General features: G+C 23.4%; 5 protein-coding genes across 5 annotated transcripts; 1 reads left to right on the forward strand and 4 right to left on the reverse strand. All coding sequences in view use genetic code 6, as the record gives it.

The window, feature by feature from the left end:
• Positions 1–755: 755 nt before the first annotated feature.
• TTHERM_00784370 (3'-5' exonuclease family protein) lies at positions 756–2,808 on the reverse strand (the record flags this gene model as incomplete). Its single annotated transcript, XM_001011495.4, has 4 exons — positions 2,119–2,808; positions 1,671–2,065; positions 1,222–1,624; positions 756–1,166 (listed from the first exon to the last, which is right to left on the reverse strand). The coding sequence occupies exons 1-4, from the start codon at positions 2,776–2,778 to the stop codon at positions 756–758; spliced, it is 1,869 nt and encodes a 622-aa protein (XP_001011495.3). The 5' UTR covers positions 2,779–2,808.
• A 1,521-nt stretch (positions 2,809–4,329) lies between these two features.
• On the reverse strand, positions 4,330–8,522 carry TTHERM_00784350 (amine-terminal domain cyclin; the record flags this gene model as incomplete). Its single annotated transcript, XM_001011493.3, has 6 exons — positions 7,977–8,522; positions 7,341–7,889; positions 6,977–7,280; positions 6,346–6,914; positions 5,811–6,278; positions 4,330–5,739 (listed from the first exon to the last, which is right to left on the reverse strand). The coding sequence occupies exons 1-6, from the start codon at positions 8,346–8,348 to the stop codon at positions 4,330–4,332; spliced, it is 3,672 nt and encodes a 1,223-aa protein (XP_001011493.2). The 5' UTR covers positions 8,349–8,522.
• Positions 8,523–9,581: 1,059 nt separating this feature from the next.
• TTHERM_00784340 (cyclic nucleotide-binding domain protein) lies at positions 9,582–14,012 on the reverse strand (the record flags this gene model as incomplete). The annotated part of the gene is made up of 5 exons (XM_001011492.2): positions 9,582–10,992; positions 11,047–11,784; positions 12,098–12,269; positions 12,339–12,485; positions 12,542–14,012. 5 exons carry the CDS (start codon positions 14,010–14,012, stop codon positions 9,582–9,584), a joined length of 3,939 nt encoding a protein of 1,312 aa, XP_001011492.2.
• A 574-nt stretch (positions 14,013–14,586) lies between these two features.
• TTHERM_000784328 (cyclic nucleotide-binding domain protein) lies at positions 14,587–18,074 on the reverse strand (the record flags this gene model as incomplete). The annotated part of the gene is made up of 7 exons (XM_012796534.1): positions 14,587–15,472; positions 15,531–15,818; positions 15,887–16,508; positions 16,560–16,869; positions 17,133–17,581; positions 17,683–17,894; positions 17,980–18,074. The coding sequence occupies 7 exons, from the start codon at positions 18,072–18,074 to the stop codon at positions 14,587–14,589; spliced, it is 2,862 nt and encodes a 953-aa protein (XP_012651988.1).
• Positions 18,075–19,482: 1,408 nt separating this feature from the next.
• Positions 19,483–20,675, forward strand: TTHERM_000784329 (FAD/FMN-binding family oxidoreductase; the record flags this gene model as incomplete). Its single annotated transcript, XM_012796535.1, has 2 exons — positions 19,483–19,699; positions 19,774–20,675. The coding sequence occupies 2 exons, from the start codon at positions 19,483–19,485 to the stop codon at positions 20,673–20,675; spliced, it is 1,119 nt and encodes a 372-aa protein (XP_012651989.1).
• Positions 20,676–21,195: the final 520 nt, after the last annotated feature.

A 21,195-nucleotide genomic window follows, 5' to 3' on the forward strand; every position in this document is an offset into this window, starting at 1 on the left:
TAAATAAAATAAATCAGTTTTAAACACAAATAAAATGAAAAAAAATTAAAACTAACTCAATTTAAACCAGTAAGCGAACAAACTAACAATTAAAAACTCTTTCTTTTGCACGATGAAATTACAATCATTAATCTAAATAATGAAGTAAAAGTTGAAAATAAATAAATAAAATTATGAGAGGAAATCAAAAGCTATTTTTGGAAAACTTTATTTTATGTAAAAGTAAATTTAATATAAATAATACTTAATATATAAAATATTATATATAAAATTATATATAATTCTTTCATGTTCTTATATCCTTAATGTATAATAATTTTAATATATACCTTACAAATTCTCAATCTAACTTATCCTATCCATAAACACATTTATTTATTAATTATAATAAAAAATTTCCATTTTAAAAAATCATTTGGTTAAAATCAAATTTTTATTTATTAAATTAGAGATTTTATTCAATTTTAATAATTAATAACAAGTAAAAAATTAATGAACTTTAAATTGTTTGTTTATATCAAAATAAGTTTGAATGTAAAATGCAAAAAAATGAACTAAAAATAAATAAAAATAGATTTTTAAATAAAATTAAAATATATCAAATTTATTAATAGATTTATTAAAAAGTAAGTTTTAATCCTAATAATTATTCACAATTATATAATATTTACCACTTTTTACTTGTATTATATTATAATATTTAATAAAATAAAAAAAATTCTAATAGATATGATAATTTTAATTTTTAATTAAAGTCATCTGTTATAAACACCTTTAAGTAATTCATCGGTCAATTCATCATTAAAATGCTCAAAAATAATAACTTAATCAGGATCATCATAACCATAATCTATACTATCATCATTTTCATCATATTTTTTTCTCATTCCACTTTCATATTCATCTTTTTAGTCCATGTCTAAAATTTGTTTGTTAACTTCAGCTGTAAATATTCTAGCATGATATGTTAATATTTAAGTTTTGTAATCTTCATCAGTTTTTCTAGAAACTTAATCAAGGAATTAGTTTATCTTTTCATCATAGCTTGTTTCTAAGATTGCTTAGTTAAACTTGTCTTTAGTGAAATAGCTAAGTGATTTAAGTATAAATTTATTTGCTTGAATAGAATTCTAGAAATCAAGGCACTTCAAGAGGCTATCTAAAAACTATTTTAAATGATTAAATTTATCGATTAACTTTTTAACTGAAATGTTAAATTACTTAAACTTAGTTTTGTTACTATCCATAAAATGTAGACATTATTTAATCATCTGAGAGTAAATTAGCTAGAGTTGCACTTGCATATTCTAATACAAAGACATGTAATTTACTATCTTTTTGATTTTCACTAGAAATAGACATTTTAAGTAAATCTACAAGCCATAAATGCAATTTTTCATCTAAGAATAAAGACACAAGCTCATCATGCAAAGTTACTTTATGCAATACAGCTAAACAAAATCTTTAAGTAACACTTCCTTTCTCTTATCCCTTCATAATTTTAATGATAAGCTTAATTAATACATTTTATGTGTCTCTATCTAAGATATACTATCTCCCTAATCTGATGCAGCATACAATACTTATTAGAGCAATCAACTAGTGCTTGACAAAATGGTCATAACTTTTGAAGAAAGGAATTTAAAATTTGAATAAGTTAATTAATTTACTTATTAAGATTAGTGATCAAGTAATGAGTGGGCTTATCAATATGTCCTAAATCTAAAATATCTAATTTAATTAGGTTTTTAAGATAATCTTATCTATGAGATTGACCTGTTTCTAAAGACATTAATCTAAGTTTAATCAACTCAGACTTGAGCTACCTTTATAAAACATCTAAATTTAGCTCCTCTTCTTATTCCTCTTGATTTTGGTTTTATTCTTATTCTTGGCTTCTTTATTTTGTTTGATTGTAAATTCTTTTTGATAAATCAACAATATTTTCTTTAAGCTCTTGAATTACTTCATTACTTGGTGGTTACTTTTCCGAAGGCTTTCCTTCTTCAAGTACGAGTCTCCGGTACTGTCCTATACTTCTTTTATATTCATCAATTTTCTCTTCCTTTTTTACAGAATTTAAATAAAAATATTGAATAATGCTGGTTTTATCTTTACATTTTGTGGACTGGCTTCCATATAATCTGTCAAAAGCTTTACAGAAATAGAAAACAAACTTCTTGAAGCTTAGAGCATTTCAAGATATTTTTAGTTGAGTATTTTCATATTTTGCTCTAGTTTTCTTTCTCTAGAAGTTCTTGCTGCTTCATTTTATAGCATTTAATACAAGCGAGGTTTCTCTTAATCTGCGCTTGGTTCTTTCAAAACCTTTTTATCTTGCAATTTGCTTGACATTCTTTTTGCATTTATCTCAGCTTCGAAGCATTCTAATGTATTCTAAAATGAATTATATTTGAGAAAACTTTTAATATACTCATTTATTTCTGCATTTTCCATAGCTTGGCTAGATTTTTTTTCTTACAATTTAGTTGGTTTATTTTATTAAGCTGAATTCTAATACATCTATGTCTAAGGATTTTGAGCATGATCCTGTTGTTATTAAGGTATTTATTATTAATGCTATTAAGATTGCCTATGTTATTAATTAGACTGCTACTATTGCTAAAATTGTTGCTGTTGCTGTTATTATTATTACTATTACTATTGCTATTGTTGATGGCTTTATTGATTTTAAGTATTTTTGTTTTGCTATTCATTAGGCTATTTCTAAGCTTGCTATGCAGGCAAATTCTACTAACTATTTCTTTTGGAGCTCATATTTAATATTTTAGTTATTTTAAATAAATATTTTTAAAGATATCAAATTTTAATAATAATCTAAAAAATAATTTGAAGTTATAAATTAATTAATTAGCTGAATAAATAAATTACCTTAAATAATTTTAATATTATTTTAAAAAACATTTATAAAAAACTAATTAATTAATTAATTAATAATTATTTTCACAATAAAATAAGAATATTTTAAGAAAAACTACTGGTTTATTTCTTTTTGTATTCTATGTTTCTTAGTAATTATTTAATTAAAAAAACTACTTTTAAGGAGAAAATGAATGTTTTTTATTCAAATGGATTCATTTAAAAATATTTTAAGGCTAAATAAAATTTAAAACAATAATTAATGATATTATTTAAAGGAATAATTAATGGTATTATTTAAAATTTTAATTTTACTAAATTGTTTTAAAAAATATTAGAATAATCTTACTTTCTATCAGTAATGAATTTATTGATTAATCAATACCATTATTTAATTAATATAAGTAAAAGTTGTTATTTGTTAATTTTAAATATTCCTACAAAAAGTATTACAAAAAAGTCAAGTTCACTTTGAAAAAAGTTTTCAGATTTTTGAATTGTGCCTAAAATGGCAAGCAATTATTAAGAGTAAGAGAATTTCTACCATTAAAATCTAAATAATTCTATCAAGGATAATTTAGAGCAATAAAAAACTTGTATAAATCTACCTAATGACCTTAGTGGAAATTATAATAGCTCTGAAGTTTAATGTGCTAATTGCAGAAAAATAGGAAAATCAGAAATAAAATGTGAGGCTAATAAATGGACTTGCTTATATGCATGCGTGCTATCTCCTATTTTTATTTGCTTTGTACCTTTTTTCATAAATAGTTGCTAGGATGTTTATCATAAATGTCCATACTGCTAAATACAGATTGGATTTACAGAGCATAATCCTTGCTGAAATTAAATTCTATTATTATTGATTAAATTACAGATATGAAAGTATTCATAAAAAGTATATAAAAATGATTCATTTAATAATAAATATATTAATAATCTCATCAAAGATATTTTTATGACTGTGTTTGTTCTTTTTTACTTTTTAAATTTTAAAAGCCAAATGCTTTTTTTTGTTACTAACAAAAATTGATTATGCTAGCCTACCTACTTCTACGAAAAAATAAAGATTTCAAAAATCTCCTTTTTAAAAAACGATTAATTAATTAATTGGATTTTTCGTTTTTTAGATAAAATAAAATTTGAAGATTAAAATGAATATGAAAAATAATTTTAATTTGAAAATAAAAACAAATAAATTTATAAATAAATAAATAAAAAATAGTTTTTAAAAACTATTTTTAAACAAGATAGATAGCTTGTTTAATTTAAAGAAAATCATATGCAGATAATTTTACTTTAAATCTATTTATGAATGCATAATTTATAATATAATCTATTTATTTTTCTAATTGAAATGTTTAATTTTATTAGCTTTTCTGTTTTAAAATAAAATAAATGGGTTTTTTATTTTTATTTTGATATGTGGATTTTTTGTTTTGTTTTATTTCAAAAGCTCTTGTTTAAAGGGTTTTAATACATTTCTTTTAGGTTACTTTGAGCTCTGTTTGCATTATTTTGCAAGTATAAAATAGTTTTCAAATCTAAAGGTCTCAATGGGAATGACTTTTTGTTTTTTTATGCAAATTCTCTCAATATAAAATAATATTTTGCATAATCGGCTCCTTTAACGTATAGATTGTAGTCAATAAAATTCAAAAAGACTCTTTCCATTTCGTTGATTTATATCACATCAAACATAGGGAATGCCTGTGAAAAGTTTTTATTTTCAAAAGACTCATCATCCCAAATTTTGGAAGCCATTATCATAGAAGTTATTGTCACTTTTCTCCAATTTTTAGGGGTCATGTAAAAACCACTATTATTTAAAAGCCTTTCGATGTAAACAAGAGCTATTATAGGAATCTGCTTCTCTAATTAGCAAGAAATGCATACATTTTTGCAGTAATTTTGTATAGTTTCTTTTGTTGGCTTTTAAGTGAATATTTAATCACTATTTTCTTTATAATTGTAAGTCTTATCAAATAATCTCTTGTTTGAAATGTCGTCATTTGGTATGACCATTGAATACCTAGATATCGTAGAGAAATTCAACTAGCTGTCAGTTTCAGCAGGTTCCTGATTATTAGGTACTTCCTGCTACTCATTATCAGCCTCTATTTCACCTTCACTCTCCACTTCTTCATAGTTTTCTTGGTTGTAATCCTAGTTAAATGACTCTGGTTCTTATAGGCTTTTTTCTTAATTTTATGTATCGTCTAAATCATATTTATTATTTTTCACCTTTTGGCTGCTCTCTTTGTTAATATTCTATGACAAAAATTCATTTTCTTCATCTTCACTATTTGGATTCTTCTCCAAATATAAGTTAAGAGATTCATCGTAAGGGACCTTAGAATTTCCAACTTCTTATTTTATATTTTTAAAACCTTTCCTCTTAAGATTTGAATGCATATCCTAGTTCGATTCATCCTCATCATCTTCTTCGTTTTCTGTGTATTCAAATTCTTTTTCGTCATCATGGTGTTCGACTTCTAGTCTGCGACGTAAACTTTAGTTATCACGCACATTCATTAGTAGGGATTCTTTCAAAATTTCTTCCATTTCCTAGCGACTTTATTCAAATTACTTTCTACTGTTTAGATTAGTTAAATTATTTCTCTAGTTTACTGATTACTCGTTGGATTAGTCCACTGTAATCGATTTATTGTTTTAATGAGAAACTTCATGAGTTCTTTCACTGATATCAGACAGACTCTTTTTCTGTTTCCAATTAAAAGTCCCATTATTTATACTCATCTATTGTGGGAATTATCTTTCTGCTGATCTATAGTCTTAATCATCGTCTTTTAAATATTTCTCTGCATCAGCGTTAATGATGCTTTAATTATAATCATCCTATTAATCATTTTTTAAAAATTAGTTAACTAATTTATTAAATGAGTTGCTTTATTTAAAAAAGTAAATACATGAATCATCGTGGGTTCTTCAATAGGATTAGTTGTTCGATTGAGAGAAGTATCATTATATTAATGTTACATAATATGCTAATTTTGATTATTTTATTAAGACTAATTATTGTTAGAAGTGGTATTGTTAGCATTTGACTGAACAGAAGTATCATGAAGACTTGTAGAGTTATCCATGGAAATGTCTTGCTTGTTCATTTTCTTTGAGGAATTTTATTCTTTACTAATATGGTCTTCATGCTCTTCATCAATTTAGTGTAAATTATTATACATCTTATTATTTTGAAATGCCCTTTCAGCTTCCTCACCATGCTCTATATGCTTTAAAATAGCACATGCAAAGCAGAAGCACATTTCTTCTATATCTAAATTTACTAAAGTTGAAGTCAATTTTCCACCATCAAAGGACATATACATATGCTTAATAGTATCATAATCTAACTATGGATTTAACTCATCGCTGTTATCCTATATTTTTTAAAAAAGATAAAAAATTACTCAATCAAAATCAAGTTTTCTTTGATTTTATTAATACATTATTTTTGCTCTTGATGTTTTTCATAATACTTTTTATCAAACGGTTTTCTTTATAATTTAAAACTAATTGATCATTTTCATCATATTCTACAATTAAGCACTAGTCATCTTGAACATAAGGTACATTTCTTGAATATTTTGCAGTTTGGGGTCTTCCTTTCTTGTGAATTCCACTCTAATTTTATTATGGCTAATCATTATGCTAAAGTTAACTTGCTAAATCCTTAGCAGTTTAAGCAAGGGTTTTGCTACCTCCATCTGACTTTTATTTAAGTTTCTCAATTTCCTACTTTTACTTAAAATCTAATTCTTTTTCTTTTTACTAAAGCTTAGATTTTTCTTCTTCCTACTTTTTAGTTGGAAGACTAATAATTTAACTGTCTTTTTTACTACCTTTAAGAGTATCTTTATCTGTTAATTTAGCAGACCCAGTTTATATATTACTAACTGCTCTTTAATGATAGGACTCATTAGATTCTCTTGAAGATTAAGTTTAGCTAATACTTTGAGCTTTTTACGTTCCACTGTTAGGTCTTTTTTATGTCTATGAACTTTATGGTTTTGTCTCTTAAATTTAATAATATTTATTAATAAATACATATATTTTTTAAAAATTTGAATATGATTACATGTGATTGAGCTTGTTTATTATTTTGAATTGTTTATTTAAGTACTGTTAACAGATTTTTATGCTATTGAGCTTCCACTTATTGTTGAGCTGGTTTGATTTGTCTTAGAATTATTTAGAGAAGGATTTTTAGTAGAAGTTGAATTACTTGTGATTGAATTTCCACTACCATAGTTACTTTGAGTTTTAGAATATGATTTATTTACTTAGTTGACTGCTTTATCAACCTTAGCACGCATTTGCGCCTAATTTCTGTATCCAATATTTTACTCCAATTCAAACTCTAAATCTAACTCTTGTAATTCCTAATAAAATAAATTAAAATTTAAATATATATTGCATATTCATTAATCTTTTCTTTTTACGTTCTTAAAGGACTCATCAGTCTATTTATTTTCTTTAAATATTTAACGATTATTAGCAAAATTATACTAATTGACTAAACTTTCAATAGCTTCTTAAAATTCATCATATCCATCATTGCCATCTTAGCTGTCTATAAAATAATCATATCCAATGTTTTATCCTGTGCGCTTCTTTACATGAGAAGTATGAGATTTTATTTATCTTTAATTTCCTTGATAATACATATGGTGATTTGCTCTGTTCTATGTGGATACATGAGGCTATGAGTTTTTTCTTTGCAAATTAGGAACAATATTCTACTACCTTTAATTTTTAGTTGTTGCAGGCTACTTTCCTAGAGCATAAAAATGCTACTTAGAAGGAATTTACTTCGCAGAATTTGCCTTACTCATAGATTTTCCACTTGATTAAAGAGTCTAATTATAATTTTATGCTTAGCTACCAGGAGATAATGCATTCCACATAGAATTATTCTCTATTTCTGGGATCATCTCATTCGATATTAAATCTAATAAATCAATTAATTTTGTCTTATGTCCAGGTTAAACCTTGAATTTTTAAAAAAATTATTTTTAATCCTAGTTTAAAATCAAGTGTAATTAATTAATGATTCTTTTTTATTTGTATTTTCTTACTCTTATTTCATCAAGAAGGCTGTTTAGCTAATTTTAACTTAAGTAATTAAATTTCTTCAAATCATAGCCATAACCTCTTGATACTAACTCCTTGGCATATCGCTGTAAATTTTAGAGCTTTAAAATTCTGTACAATGGTATAGATTCTAAATTATTTTTTTCGGATTCATAGTAGTCGCTTATTGAATTTTAATTTTCGTAGGCTACACCTTATTATGCAGGACTCTTAATTTACGATATTTGTTTAGAATCATTTAAAGATTTATTGAGTTTTCCTGATTTGCGTACTCCTGTATTTGAAACAGCAGCTTTAACGTTTTTAATACGAGATTGATGAACTTTATTCTTTTGCTATTCCTCCCACCTCTTCATTATTTTTTACTATTTTAAATTTAGACTTAAATGGAACCTTTCTATTTGTTTGCAAGCTTTTGTATATACCTAGTGAGTTTTTACTACTTAATTGCTTATTTAACTATAATAAATAACTTTAAAATATTGATTATCAAAATTTTTCTTTTTTGTTTTAATTATTGATTGATTTCCTTTATTTAAAATTTTAAAACTCTAAATTAAATAATGAATGAAAAATCAAAAGAGGCAGAAGATAATAGATAGTTTATATTAAAATACTTAAAGAATTGTATAAAGATAGTATTTCATTTAGAGAGTTGATAATATCTTCTTCTTCTTCTTGTAATTAAAATTGAATAAATATTTTTAGATAAGTAAAAAATTAATTATTATTTAGAAGTTATAATATTATCTTTAATTTAATCAGATTTCAACCTATAAATCATATTTTATAAATTTATTTAAAATAAATACTGAATGCAAGTAAATACAGAATATAGATAATTTCTAATAAAACACTTAAAGAATTGTGTAAAGAGAGTATTTTATTTTTGATAATCTATAATATCTTTTTCTTAAAATTAAAAATTATTTATTTATTAATTTTTAGATGAATAAAAGTGAGTTATTATTTAGAAGTTAATATATTATCAATCATTTAATCAGACAGTTTTCTACTTATAAATCATTTTATAAATTTATTTAAATTAAATAGTGAATTCAAATCAAAAAAGATAGAAGATATAAAAGAACGATAGGTAATTTATAATAAAATACTTCAACTATTGTATAAAGACAATATCTCATTTTGAAAATTTATAATATCTTCTTTTTCGTTTAATTAAATTTTTGAAACTTGATATATCGGGAAATCAAAATACCGACACACTATGATGTGTGCGAGTCTACTGTTTTTTTTAATTTTTCAAAAATAATTTTTTATGATGAATAATTTTTATGTAATTTATTTACAAATTTTAATTTTTACTAATTTAATCATATTCCAACATATAAATAATTTTTATAAACTAATTCTAATTGTATATTTATTAACTAATTATATATTTTTTATAATAATTCGGATCTTACTTACTCACTCAGTTTGTTAAATAATATTTTGTTAATTTTTCTAAAATAAATTTATTATTTGTAAAATATATAAATTAATTAATTAATATATCACAAACTTTATTTTATTTTAGTTAGTTTTATGATTAAATTTAGAAATTTAATATTTTTAGCTTTGAAATATCATGCTATATCAAATATTGACTTTTCTTGGCTTTTCCTAACAGGTAATTAATTATTATTGGCTCTGGCCCCAATTCCATAAGCAACACACGTAGGATTATATTCTATAAGCAAGTTATGCTTATAGTCTTCAGTTACTATTAAGTTTAATCTTCTTACTGCTTTGACAACTTTAATATCGTTAATAATGCGATTAAACTTGTTCATGTTTTAAGCCTTTGCTTTATTTTTTCTTTGATTAAGAGAGAACTTGAGTTTATCCAAAATTTTTGATAAATTATTATGGGGAAAAAACTTTGAATATTCCTTCTAGATATCAAAATTATCCATAATATTGCCTTCTTTATCGTTTTAAGTCTAAAATAATTATTAGTTGATTTGTTAATATTGATAGTCGTTATGCTAGTTTGAATTAATTTAGCTTATTTTTTCTCCTTATTATTAAACTTGCTGGTACGGGGACAGGTGCTACATATATTAGTCGTTGAGATTATTAACAATTATCGATTTTTTTTCTTTATTATTATTTCTGTTTATTTTTGAATCTTCCCTCTCACTAAAGATATTATTATTATTATCATTGTTTTAAATTCTAGAGAATCTGATGTTAAAATTTTTACTTTTAGTAGAAATACTCCTATCACTACGTTTATCTAAATCAGCACAATTTATGGATGAAATATTATGTTCATTATTATCATAATCAATTGTTTTTGTGATATTTAGATTTTTTGTGTTTATATCGAGATCACTGTCCTTTCTTTAATCAATCAAATGACACTCAATAGAAGCTGTATCTCTTTCAGATTTACTCGTATATCTCTTTTTATAATTATTTCTACTAGATTGAACTGCCTCAATTGGTAATTAAATACTGCTGTTTTCTATTAAAGATAGACGAATTTCTACCTTTTATGCTAGTTTATCTATTTTTTTATTCACTTTTTTATTAATTTTATTCAATAATTTTTTTTCTTGTTTCTCATTGAGTTCATCGAGAATTTCTTTAACAGGTTCTTTATTAGTTTCTTTAGAAGTTTATTTTATGGTTTATCTTTTCTTTTGAGCATTTTTGGACTGTATCATAGAATTTTCCAAATCTCTTGAGACAGCTAATTCTGAATTTCTTCGATCGATGTCATCTAAATTAAGCATTCTACTTCTCTACTAAATGATATTTTTCTCCTAAAAACTTTCATCATCTAAGATATATTCCACATTGCAAAACTCAGACTTAGTGACACTTGTCTTATCAAAAGAATTTGAATCATCTTCTTCATCTTAATATTAATTAACTCCATCATACCTTGTTTCAAATGAACTCTCTTCTTCATCATCGTCATCACTCTAATCTGAAAATAACCTTTTTTTGATTTCTAAGTACTCTTTTTTGTTTAAAATGACAAGTTTCCTTTATTTAAAATTAATTTATAAATTATTTTTATTTTAATATCTAAAAATTTACTATTTTGCTTTTCTTCTCTCGCTTTTTTCTCTTGGTTAAAATAGAGAAAATGAATATTTTAATGCTACAAACTATCTATCTCTGTTAAGATGAGTTAGTTGACACAAAGAAGCTATATGTCCTTACTTTTTGCATGTGTAACATTCAAGACCTAAAGAAGAATAGTCTTTATAAAAAATAATCTACTCATTTATCATTTTAAATCTTTAAAAATCCTCATCATTTTATTTTAACACGTCAATTAAATCTTGTCTAGATATTTTGTACAGAGTTGATAAGTTCACACTTCTTGCGGTTGCAGTTCTACTTAAACCCGAAAATAAAGATATTTCCCCAAATAGTTGATTTTAAGTTAAAGTGTTAATAACAATTGAACTTTCTGAACCTTACTTTTAGTTTTAAATTTCTACTATTCCGTTTTCTATAAGATAGAGCGCACAGTCATCGACTTAATTTTCTTTAAAAATAATTTCATTAGGAGAAACAAGCACTTCTTTCATAATCATTACGATTCTATTAATCGTCTCATTTGAAAATTATTTAGTGAATATCAAATACTTTTTTAAAACTCTACTGTTGACCTCATTAGTCACTTCCTCCCTTAGTTTATTAGATAACTTGTTAAAAACCTTATCTTCTATTTCTTTATTTCTATCTTTTTATTCTTCAGCCAAAAAATATAAATAATGTCTGATACGACTCTTTAATTCAACATTAACGTTTTTTCTATTCAAATATCTTTATTTTTTTAAAAATTATTTGTAAAAAACAAACTAATTAATTCCAATTTTATTTATCAATTAATTAAAATCAACTAAATTAAATTTATTCATATAATAAAATATTTTTATTTATGCTAATTAAAATATTAATTTAACTAACTATAAATTAGTTAATAAAGTATGATATAAAATTTATTTTAAGATGTATGTTAGTAAGTATTTATTAAAAAAATTAATGTATGAACTAAATTGACCTTTAATTTATAATAATGTTTTATTTTAAAAAGAAGTTGTATAATAAACAATTAACTAATTAATTTATTTATTACCTTTAAATAGTTGCAACGTTATCAGTTAGTTCTTAAGTGTCTCTTTCAATAGCTTATAGTATGATACCAATATTATTGATAGAGTAAGCAAAAACACAACTCATAAATATCATCATAATTGAAACAAATAAAGCCTCAATATAATTACAAGCTGATATATCTCCATAGCCAACTATATTATATTATAAAGAAGTTTAATATGATCATATCAATTGCCTAATATATATATATGTATGCATACCTGTAGTCATAGTAGTTACTGACCAATACAATGAATAAATATATTTTGTGTACCAATCTTCATTTTAAATTTAAATTTTTGTAATCCAAGTAACTTAAAAATTATAATATCCCTCAATTAAAGCTAATTAATACCACAGAATACTCACTAATAATTTAATTTATGAATTATAACTAAGAAAATTAGATATTTATTGAATTTACCAATATGAGCAGCTAAGACGACAAGTAGAATATTGTTTACAAGTCTAAGCAAGTGCTTTTAGGAGTCTTTAAGGGCAGAAACACTTTATAACATGTGACTCTTTTACTTTAAACCAAATATTTTTGAAAATACTAGGGCATTTTTAAATTAAGAAATAAATTAGTCATCAACTCCTGGAGAGATATTACTTGAAGTAAAAATAATTTTAAAAATTAGCATAATAACGCATATAGTATCTGTTACAAATAGTGACTTAAAATATTTTTTTGCAATGAGCTTTCTGTCTAAAACTATTAAATCCTTATTAAAATATGCAGTGTTTAAATTGACTACAATATCACCAATAAAAAGGTAAAGTGCTAGTTAAAAGAATTCTTAGATAGGTTTTTAGCTAGTTTGTATTTCCTACCCAAAGAATATTAAAATAGAGTAGAAAAAAAGAAATAACACTGTGAAAATAATCTAAATAGCATCCCAAATTAATCTGTACGAGGAGGTTGGCATAAATACTTTTAAAATAGACCAACGCTTAGTTTTTTTAAAAATTCGATTAAGGAGTAAAATGAATTTGGAGTGCTGCTTTTGCTTTTGCTTTTATTTGAAAAAAAAAGCTTTATCTTTTATTAAGTCATATGCTTCTATCTTCAAGTGAGTGAGATTCCTTACTTGAGAATTATGGAGAATTTTATATATGAATTCTTTAAACTGAAGTTCTATTCTTTGCATCCTATCTAAAGAGTTTTTAAGTACCTTCATAATAATTTTATTTCCTTTCTCAAAATCTTCTTATTGTTTAACTTATAATTACTCGACTATTTAACTTTTTATTACTTGAGTTAGTCTTTTTTTTGCCTTAGGATTTGTGAAATCTGTGATTGACCGCGGCCTATTTTGAGCAAAAGTACTTTCTTTTAATGGGCTTATAGCATTTGCATCATTTGACTTTCTATGATCATATTTAATTGATAGCTAAGGACTTTAGCATTCTAAATATTTTGATTATTACTTAATCAACTATCCTGTTCCCATAGTTTAAGAGTTATAATTACACCCATTAAAGCTAAGCTAAGCTAATTTATCTTCCATCTATAAAGGGTATTTTAAACTTTCTTCCATTTTATTTTAACTATTTTACTGATACAATATATTGTTTTGTGATTTTTTTGTGAATATGTTTTCAGGGTTGTTCTATTCGTTTTAAAATAATTAAGGTTTTATAGGTTTTCTAGGGCTAGGAGATCTTTTAACTGATTTCCGAAAAATTTCTGAGTTATCCATAGCGTTTAATGGATTTTCTGTTAAGTTTACTGACTCTTAATCATCTGCTTAAATATCTTAATCTTCCCCCTTGTGCCCATTAATGATAAAAGAAGGCACATTTTTAAAAAGCAGATTTTGAGACTGTCTATTATTATTCTTTGTTGAAATATTCTATTCTGTTTCTATAGGACTGTTCTGAAGCTATTTCATTATCCTTCTCTCAAAGATTGCTTTTGATTACAAATTATTTCAATCCTACCTCTTAGAGTAATTAATTATTAATTTGTTTAAAGTAGAACTATTTAAATTAATAATTAATTGATTTTTGGTTATTCTCTTTGTAAAGTTATTAATAAAAAAATTTTCTTCTTCTTCTATGATTTTATCTTTATTACTATTTAATTTAATTTTTATTAACATAAAATGAATGAAATAACTCTTAATAGTTTTTTGTAGTTAATTTTATTATTAATCAAATAGTTAATTAATTTACTTCATATAATCAAAATTAATTATATTTATTAAACAACTAACTAAAGTTTAGCCTTGATTAAGAATTCATATAATGTTCTATTTCAACATTTTCTTCATTAATTAGTTAATTAATTCAAAAAAAATATTATAATTCAAATGTAAGTTTTCTAGGAATAAACTACTATATAAATAAAAAGAAAAAGTTATCTATTTTTTATAAATACTTTACAAATAAAATCATTTCAAGTTTACAGTTTTTGAAAGAAAATAAAAATTTGAATAGAATTTGAGTATAAATAATACAAATATTTCATTAATTTTATAGGTTAAAGCTGTTTATTTTTTTATGAATTCCTAAGTAATTACTATTCTATATATTACTTTTTGGTTAAGACATGAAGGTAAAGAAAGAAGAAACACTAGAGTTTTATTAATTATTTTTTACTTTAGCAGTAAGAGGAGATTTAATGTTAGAATTGTTTAAATTATTATTTTATGTGTTTATTTGGTTTATACTTTTAATTAAATCCTGGGCATTCAAAGTTGAAAATTTCTTTATTTAATTTACTGGTATTTAGCCTGTTTTGTAAGGTACAGTAGTTATGCTTTTGAATTTAATTAATGGTTTGTTATATAACTATTATGAATGCTAATTTATTTTTTCTTTTGCATTTATAAGAAAACTTAGCTTCTCTTTAATCAAAAATTTACTATCTATCCCATATCTTTCTTTTACAGTGTTTTTTTATTTTGTTTCATAAAGTATCGATTAAGATTAAGAGTTTCTAGATTTATTTAAGTTATTATTTTTATCTATTTAGTTGTTTCTGCTATCTTCTTTAAGTGAGCGAGTAATACTGTAAGGTCCTCCTTAAGAAGCAGACTTATGATGGATTGCACTTCTTTTAGTGTTTATATAATACAAAGAGCTTTTAGTAGTAAGTTTATCAAATTAATTGTATTTATCTTAATTATATGCTGCTGATTATAGTTACTACTGCTTGTTTGAGCTTTCAATGAAGTTGGCTATTTTTGGTGGACTTTAAAAATCCTAAACTATATCACCTGTTTGTACAATTTTTATAGTAAAGTCATTATGATCAATACCAAGATACCCATTTCTAGATAAATTAATTTGATTAGCGTCATTTTAATTTTAATGATATTGATTTTATTCAACGATGCAATTTTTAAAACTATGTTAAAAATATATTATTTATTTATTTAAAATCTCACAAATAAACATTTATTTACTTTTAGATTAAAGCACTTTAAGCTCTGGAATGATTTGGGGAATTTATTTTCATAGGAGTCTGCTAATTTGATCTGGCTTTTTGTATTTTGTTCTTGTTTGTCTGTGGTTTATTCACAATTTATTGGGTGTTATTAAATGTTTAAGATCCTTTAAATTTTAAAGACGAGTGTGATTCAGTAAATTAATTGTAAGTGTTTATTGGAGTTTCCAAGTTATGTTATTCTTTTGGTGTTTTTAAAGTTATTTATGAAACAGATCTCCCACTTTTATATTTTTTTTTCATTTTCCTAATTTTTATAAATAAAAATTACCAAAAAACATAAAAAAAATAGCTACTATTTGTGTAGTAATTTACTTGATAAATAGATTTGGGTTTAAGTTCATATTTACTTCAGGGTATAAATAATCTTCAACGAAATTATCAAATTGGCTATAATTTTCATTTTCAAACTTTAAAGTAGATCTCTTCTAAATGGATAAAGGAGAAATTTACAAATGATCTCTTTTATAGGTTGTTATAGGAGTTAGTGTATTTTTGCTTTAAAAAATTTAACATGTCTTTTCTTCCTTATATAGCTCAAACAAATTTTTTTTCATTTTTTTTGTGTTCAAAATGTCGTCTTCTTCCTTCATAATTTCTGAAATTTGTGTATCTTATCTGTTATTTTGAGGAGTATTTGTTCTCTTATCATTATCTTTAGAGTGCTTTAACTCTTTAATCTTTTTGCTAATTAAACTACAGTAATATTATTCGTATTCTTCATTTTCCTAAGTTTTCATTTTTATTGTTTTTAGATTTTCTTGGATAATACTTTCGCTAAGTTTGTCACACTCAATAAAAGCTTTGAAATTATTATAGAAAAAATCCTTTTTAATTTTAAGAAAAATGCACTGAGTTTTTGCATAGGCTGATGTAACTCTTATTCCTTGTTGTCTCTTATAAATTATGCCATCTTCTCCAAAATACTAACCCTTTTCTAATCAAAATAATTTAAAGATTGATTGTAAATCTATTTAATTGCATTTACCTAAAATAGCTGCTTTCAGTTTATATACCTGAAATTCAGAAATGCTATTTACTTGTGTCTGATCTTAATAAATAGGATTAACATCCATATCTTCACTTGGTAATTTTAAATCTTAGTAAAAATAGTTTTGATAAATTTCAACCTATCCTTTCTCAATAAAATATATGTAATCAGCTGTATCATTCATTTTAAAAATATCTGTGTGACTATTGCATATTTAAACATGTGTTTAGCTAGCAAATATATTTATCATATGCTTGCTCATAGTTTTGAACATATAGTTTATATCTCTTAGTCTAGACACAAACCTCTATTTTAAAAATGTTTAAATATTTTCATAAAATTTTAGAGTGATGAATTAATGCGAATATGTTTATAATTGAGCAATTTTAAAAAATATTAAAAGACTTATTACTATTATATTTATTTTCTATTTAGATAGCAAAGGTATAAATTATTTTTAAACAAAATCTATTTAATCTTACTTATTGATAGATGCTCAATTATTTTTTAGTTAAATTAGCTTTTTTTGCATTTATATTTTGGTAATGAAAGGAAAGAAAAAATATTTACATCTTCTGAATAAAATTTATTGTTTATCTCTGTAGAATAAGCTTTTGCAGGTAATATTGCAAATTCACAATCTGTCTTACACACTATTGTGGCTGATCTTGGTATATTAAACTCTACACCAATTTCACCAAAATATTCATTTTATTTTAGGACTTTAGCACAGAAAAATTATGGATGAATTAAGTTAATGGTTTGTATATCGTATCCCCAAGGCTATTAAGCTTCTTCATCTTCTTACTCATCTCCATCATCATCGTCATCATCATCACTTGGATTTTTATAAACTCTTTTAATTGAAAAATTTGGATTGTCATGCTGTTCAAATATATTTTTTAGCTCTTTATGTCTATTCTGTAAGCTTTGTAATTTCTTTTAAGCACTTCTTTTAATATCCATAGAATATCTATTGAATTCATAATTTGTATCAGGCAAAAGTACGCAAACCTATCCTATAAATTAGAAAAACACAATAATTTAATTTAAAAATGATTTTATTAAATATTAACAATTTTTATGACTATCTTGAATTGAGATGACAAAAAAATTATACCTTTCATTATAAAAAAAATAGAATCAGAATCATCATCATAATTGAATACTGTAGAATACTTAGGCTTCTGAACATATTCTAAATACCTCAATAAATTCATGTAATTACTAAAATTATTTTATTTCTTTATTTCTTTAAAAAACCCATTAATTTCTGCAAGATTTTTCTCAATAACATAGAGGTCTTCTTCTTGTTTCAACTTGTCTGATTTTCTTTAATATCATGTAAAAATGAAATCAAAATAAATAGTTTGCAGTTTTTAAACCAAAAATATTCCAAGTGAAATAAAATTAATACTTTAAAGCATTCACACACATGCTGTAGGATATCTAATAAATAATATCGCTGTCAAATATTAGACTTAGCAGCTCTTTTCTCTCCTCGACATCCATTTTATTAGCAATTTATGTGATATTTTGCTTATTTATTCAATCTTTTAGAGAAATTGTTTACTATAATATGTATAGCTTTTTAAAAGCGATCTCAAATCATTAATTCGATATATTAAATGATTGTAAATTAATTAATATCTACGAAATAAAATTCTTTGATTATATTTTTACATTAATTATTATTGGTTATTAATTTATCATTTGATAAATTAAGTATTTCAATTTAATATTTAAAAAAGGTAAATAAGCTTTCTTTTACACATTATTTAAGTAAATTATTATTAAATTTAATTTTTCTATATCACTTATGTCAAATATAAATCAAATATTTCTATATTTAATCTTATACCATTAATTTATATAAATGAGCAAAATATATATTTAAGTTTTTTTAAAATGATTTTTTCTAATTTTTTAAAGAATCTACTTTTTTTAATAAACATACATAAATAATTTATAAAATATAACAATTTAAATATTTAAATAAAATATGGAAAAAAAAATAGAAATTAATTCATTAAAAAATTTTCTATTATAATTGAAAAAAAAATATATGAAAAATATTAATCTTTCTAATAAATTTTTAAAAATTTATATTTTTAATTAATTTGTTTTTTGGTTTTTTGTTGATTAGATTTTATATTAGCCTTTGAGATAAATTATATTAGGATATTCCAATAATGTATTAAATTAATAATCTAATTTATATAACATTTGGAAAAATGATAGAAAAATAAAAATAAAATATAATATTTATTTATTAATTTATTTTTTGAAGTAGTAAATGTAAAAATTTTATTAATTTTCATAAATTAAAAATAGAATTTTTATTTAATATTTATTAATTTGAATATAATTTGATAACAACATAGTAAAAATTTAAGTTGATTTTAAAATTGTAATAAAAAAACTATTTAAAATAGAACTAACTAATTTATTTACATTTTATTAAAAATAGTTACTTACTCATTATTTAGTAATATTAGAGTTATAATTAAATTTTTGTAACACATTTTTTCTTTAATTAATCTAGAAAAAAATAATTGCTATGTTTTTTTATTAGAAAAGTTCAAATAAATTTGTATTTAAAGTACTTGATTTTAAACAAGCATTTATAAATGCAAAATACAACTTAAAAAAAAAAAACATTTAAAATCTTTTAATAATTTATGTAAAATTTTAAGTTTTCATTATAAATAAATCAAATAATAATAAAAATGTTCTTTAATTTATTTTTTAATATAATAATAGAGTCTGAAGAGCTTAATTTTATTTTTGAGTAATTAAATTTTCTGGAAAAATTCCTTCTGGTAAATTAAATTAGAGTTGCGGTGATTGTTAAAATGTTATTAAATAATTAAAATAATAAATATCAAATATTAAATTCTAACATATCAAAACTCACAAAATGTCTTCTCAAATTTCAAACCTTTTTACTGAAGTTTAGCTTGGAGCTTTAAAATTAAAAAACAGATTTGTTGTTGCTCCTTTAACAAGACAAAGAACTAATCCTGATGATGGAGTTCCTAACGATTTATTAGTAGAGTATTACACTTAAAGAGCTTCATTTGGTTTAATTATTACTGAGTGTAGTTAAATTTCTCCTTTGAGTAACTGTTTTCCAGGTATTTATTTATTTAGTTTATCTGAGTCAACAAAATTTCAAAATTATTTTAAAAACTTAAAAAAAATTAAATAGGATCAGCTGGTATTTTTTCTGAAGAATAAGTTTAAGGGTGGAAAAAAGTGGTTGACTCTGTTCATAGCAAAGGGGGTTTAATAATGCTACAAATTTGGCACTGTGGAAGGGCAGTAAGTTTAAGCTAAACTGGAGGTAAAGCACCAATATCTTCTACAGACAAACCTGTTCCAGGAAAAAATTATTTTGCAAACAATGAAGAATATGGAAAACCAGAAAGATTGACAAAAGAAGGAATTTAATAGGTTATTAACGAATTCAAATAAGGAGCTATTAATGCAAAGAGAGCTGGATTTGATGGAGTAGAGCTGCATGCAGCCAATGGTTATTTGGTTGACTAATTCCTACGTGATGGGGTAAATGATAGAACAGATGAATATGGAGGATCTGTTGAGAATAGATCAAGGTTTTGTCTAGAAGTAATAGATGCTTTGATTAGTGTTTTTGGATCTGATCGAGTCGCTATTAGACTTTCACCCACAGGGAGAAATAATTACATGTTTGATTCTGATCCTATGAGTTTATTACAATACTTAATTCCTTAGCTAGATAGCAGAGGTTTGGCTTTCATAGAAGTTAAAAGACACGGTGTTAACTAATGGGATGATTCTTCTGATGGAGCTAAATAAATACCAACTGAAACATTTTTTGAAATAATGAGAAAATTATGTAAAGGAAATTTAATTGCAAATGATAATGTTTCTATTGAAGACATGAAAAATTATTTATCAAACAATATCTGTGATGCTGTCTCATTTGGAACATTATCTATTTCTAACCCAGATTTACCTGAAAGAGTTTAAAATGGCTATGAAATTAACTACAAGGTAGATAGATCAACATTCTTTACATAAGGTGCTAAAGGTTATACTGATTACCCACTTGCAAACAAAAATATTTGAAATCAGTTTAAAATAATAATTTTAATTTTGTTTTTTGCTTGTTTCAGTATTATATTTAGTTATGATTCAATAAAATGTATTTTTTGATAGCACGAGCTATAATAGTTTTAGAAGATAAATTTAATTTTTTATCAATTTTTTAAATTTAATATTTTTTTGTATTTTCTAAAAAAAAATCATTTACTGCCACCCACTATTTAAAATATAAATGAATTATCATTATTTTTTGTTATTTACTATTATTTTTTTTTGATTAAAATGGGGAATACCTCAATTTTATGTTGGTGTTAAATAGAAGTAATATGGTAGTTTTAATAATTATTATAAAAATATAGCAAATAATTTACTAATGCTAATTAAAATTTTATACAATCCTCTTAATTGATAGGTAGTTTATTGGTTACTTTTATATATAATTTTACAATTTAAAAAATATAAATATTTAGTCAAAACAAAAAAGCTTAAAATTAATCTAAAAAATTAGGAATTATGCAAAGAAATCATAAAAGTGTAAGAAATA

Source organism: Tetrahymena thermophila, assembly GCF_000189635.1.
Source record: "Tetrahymena thermophila SB210 genomic scaffold scf_8254719, whole genome shotgun sequence".
Classification (NCBI taxonomy): Eukaryota; Ciliophora; class Oligohymenophorea; order Hymenostomatida; family Tetrahymenidae; genus Tetrahymena; species Tetrahymena thermophila.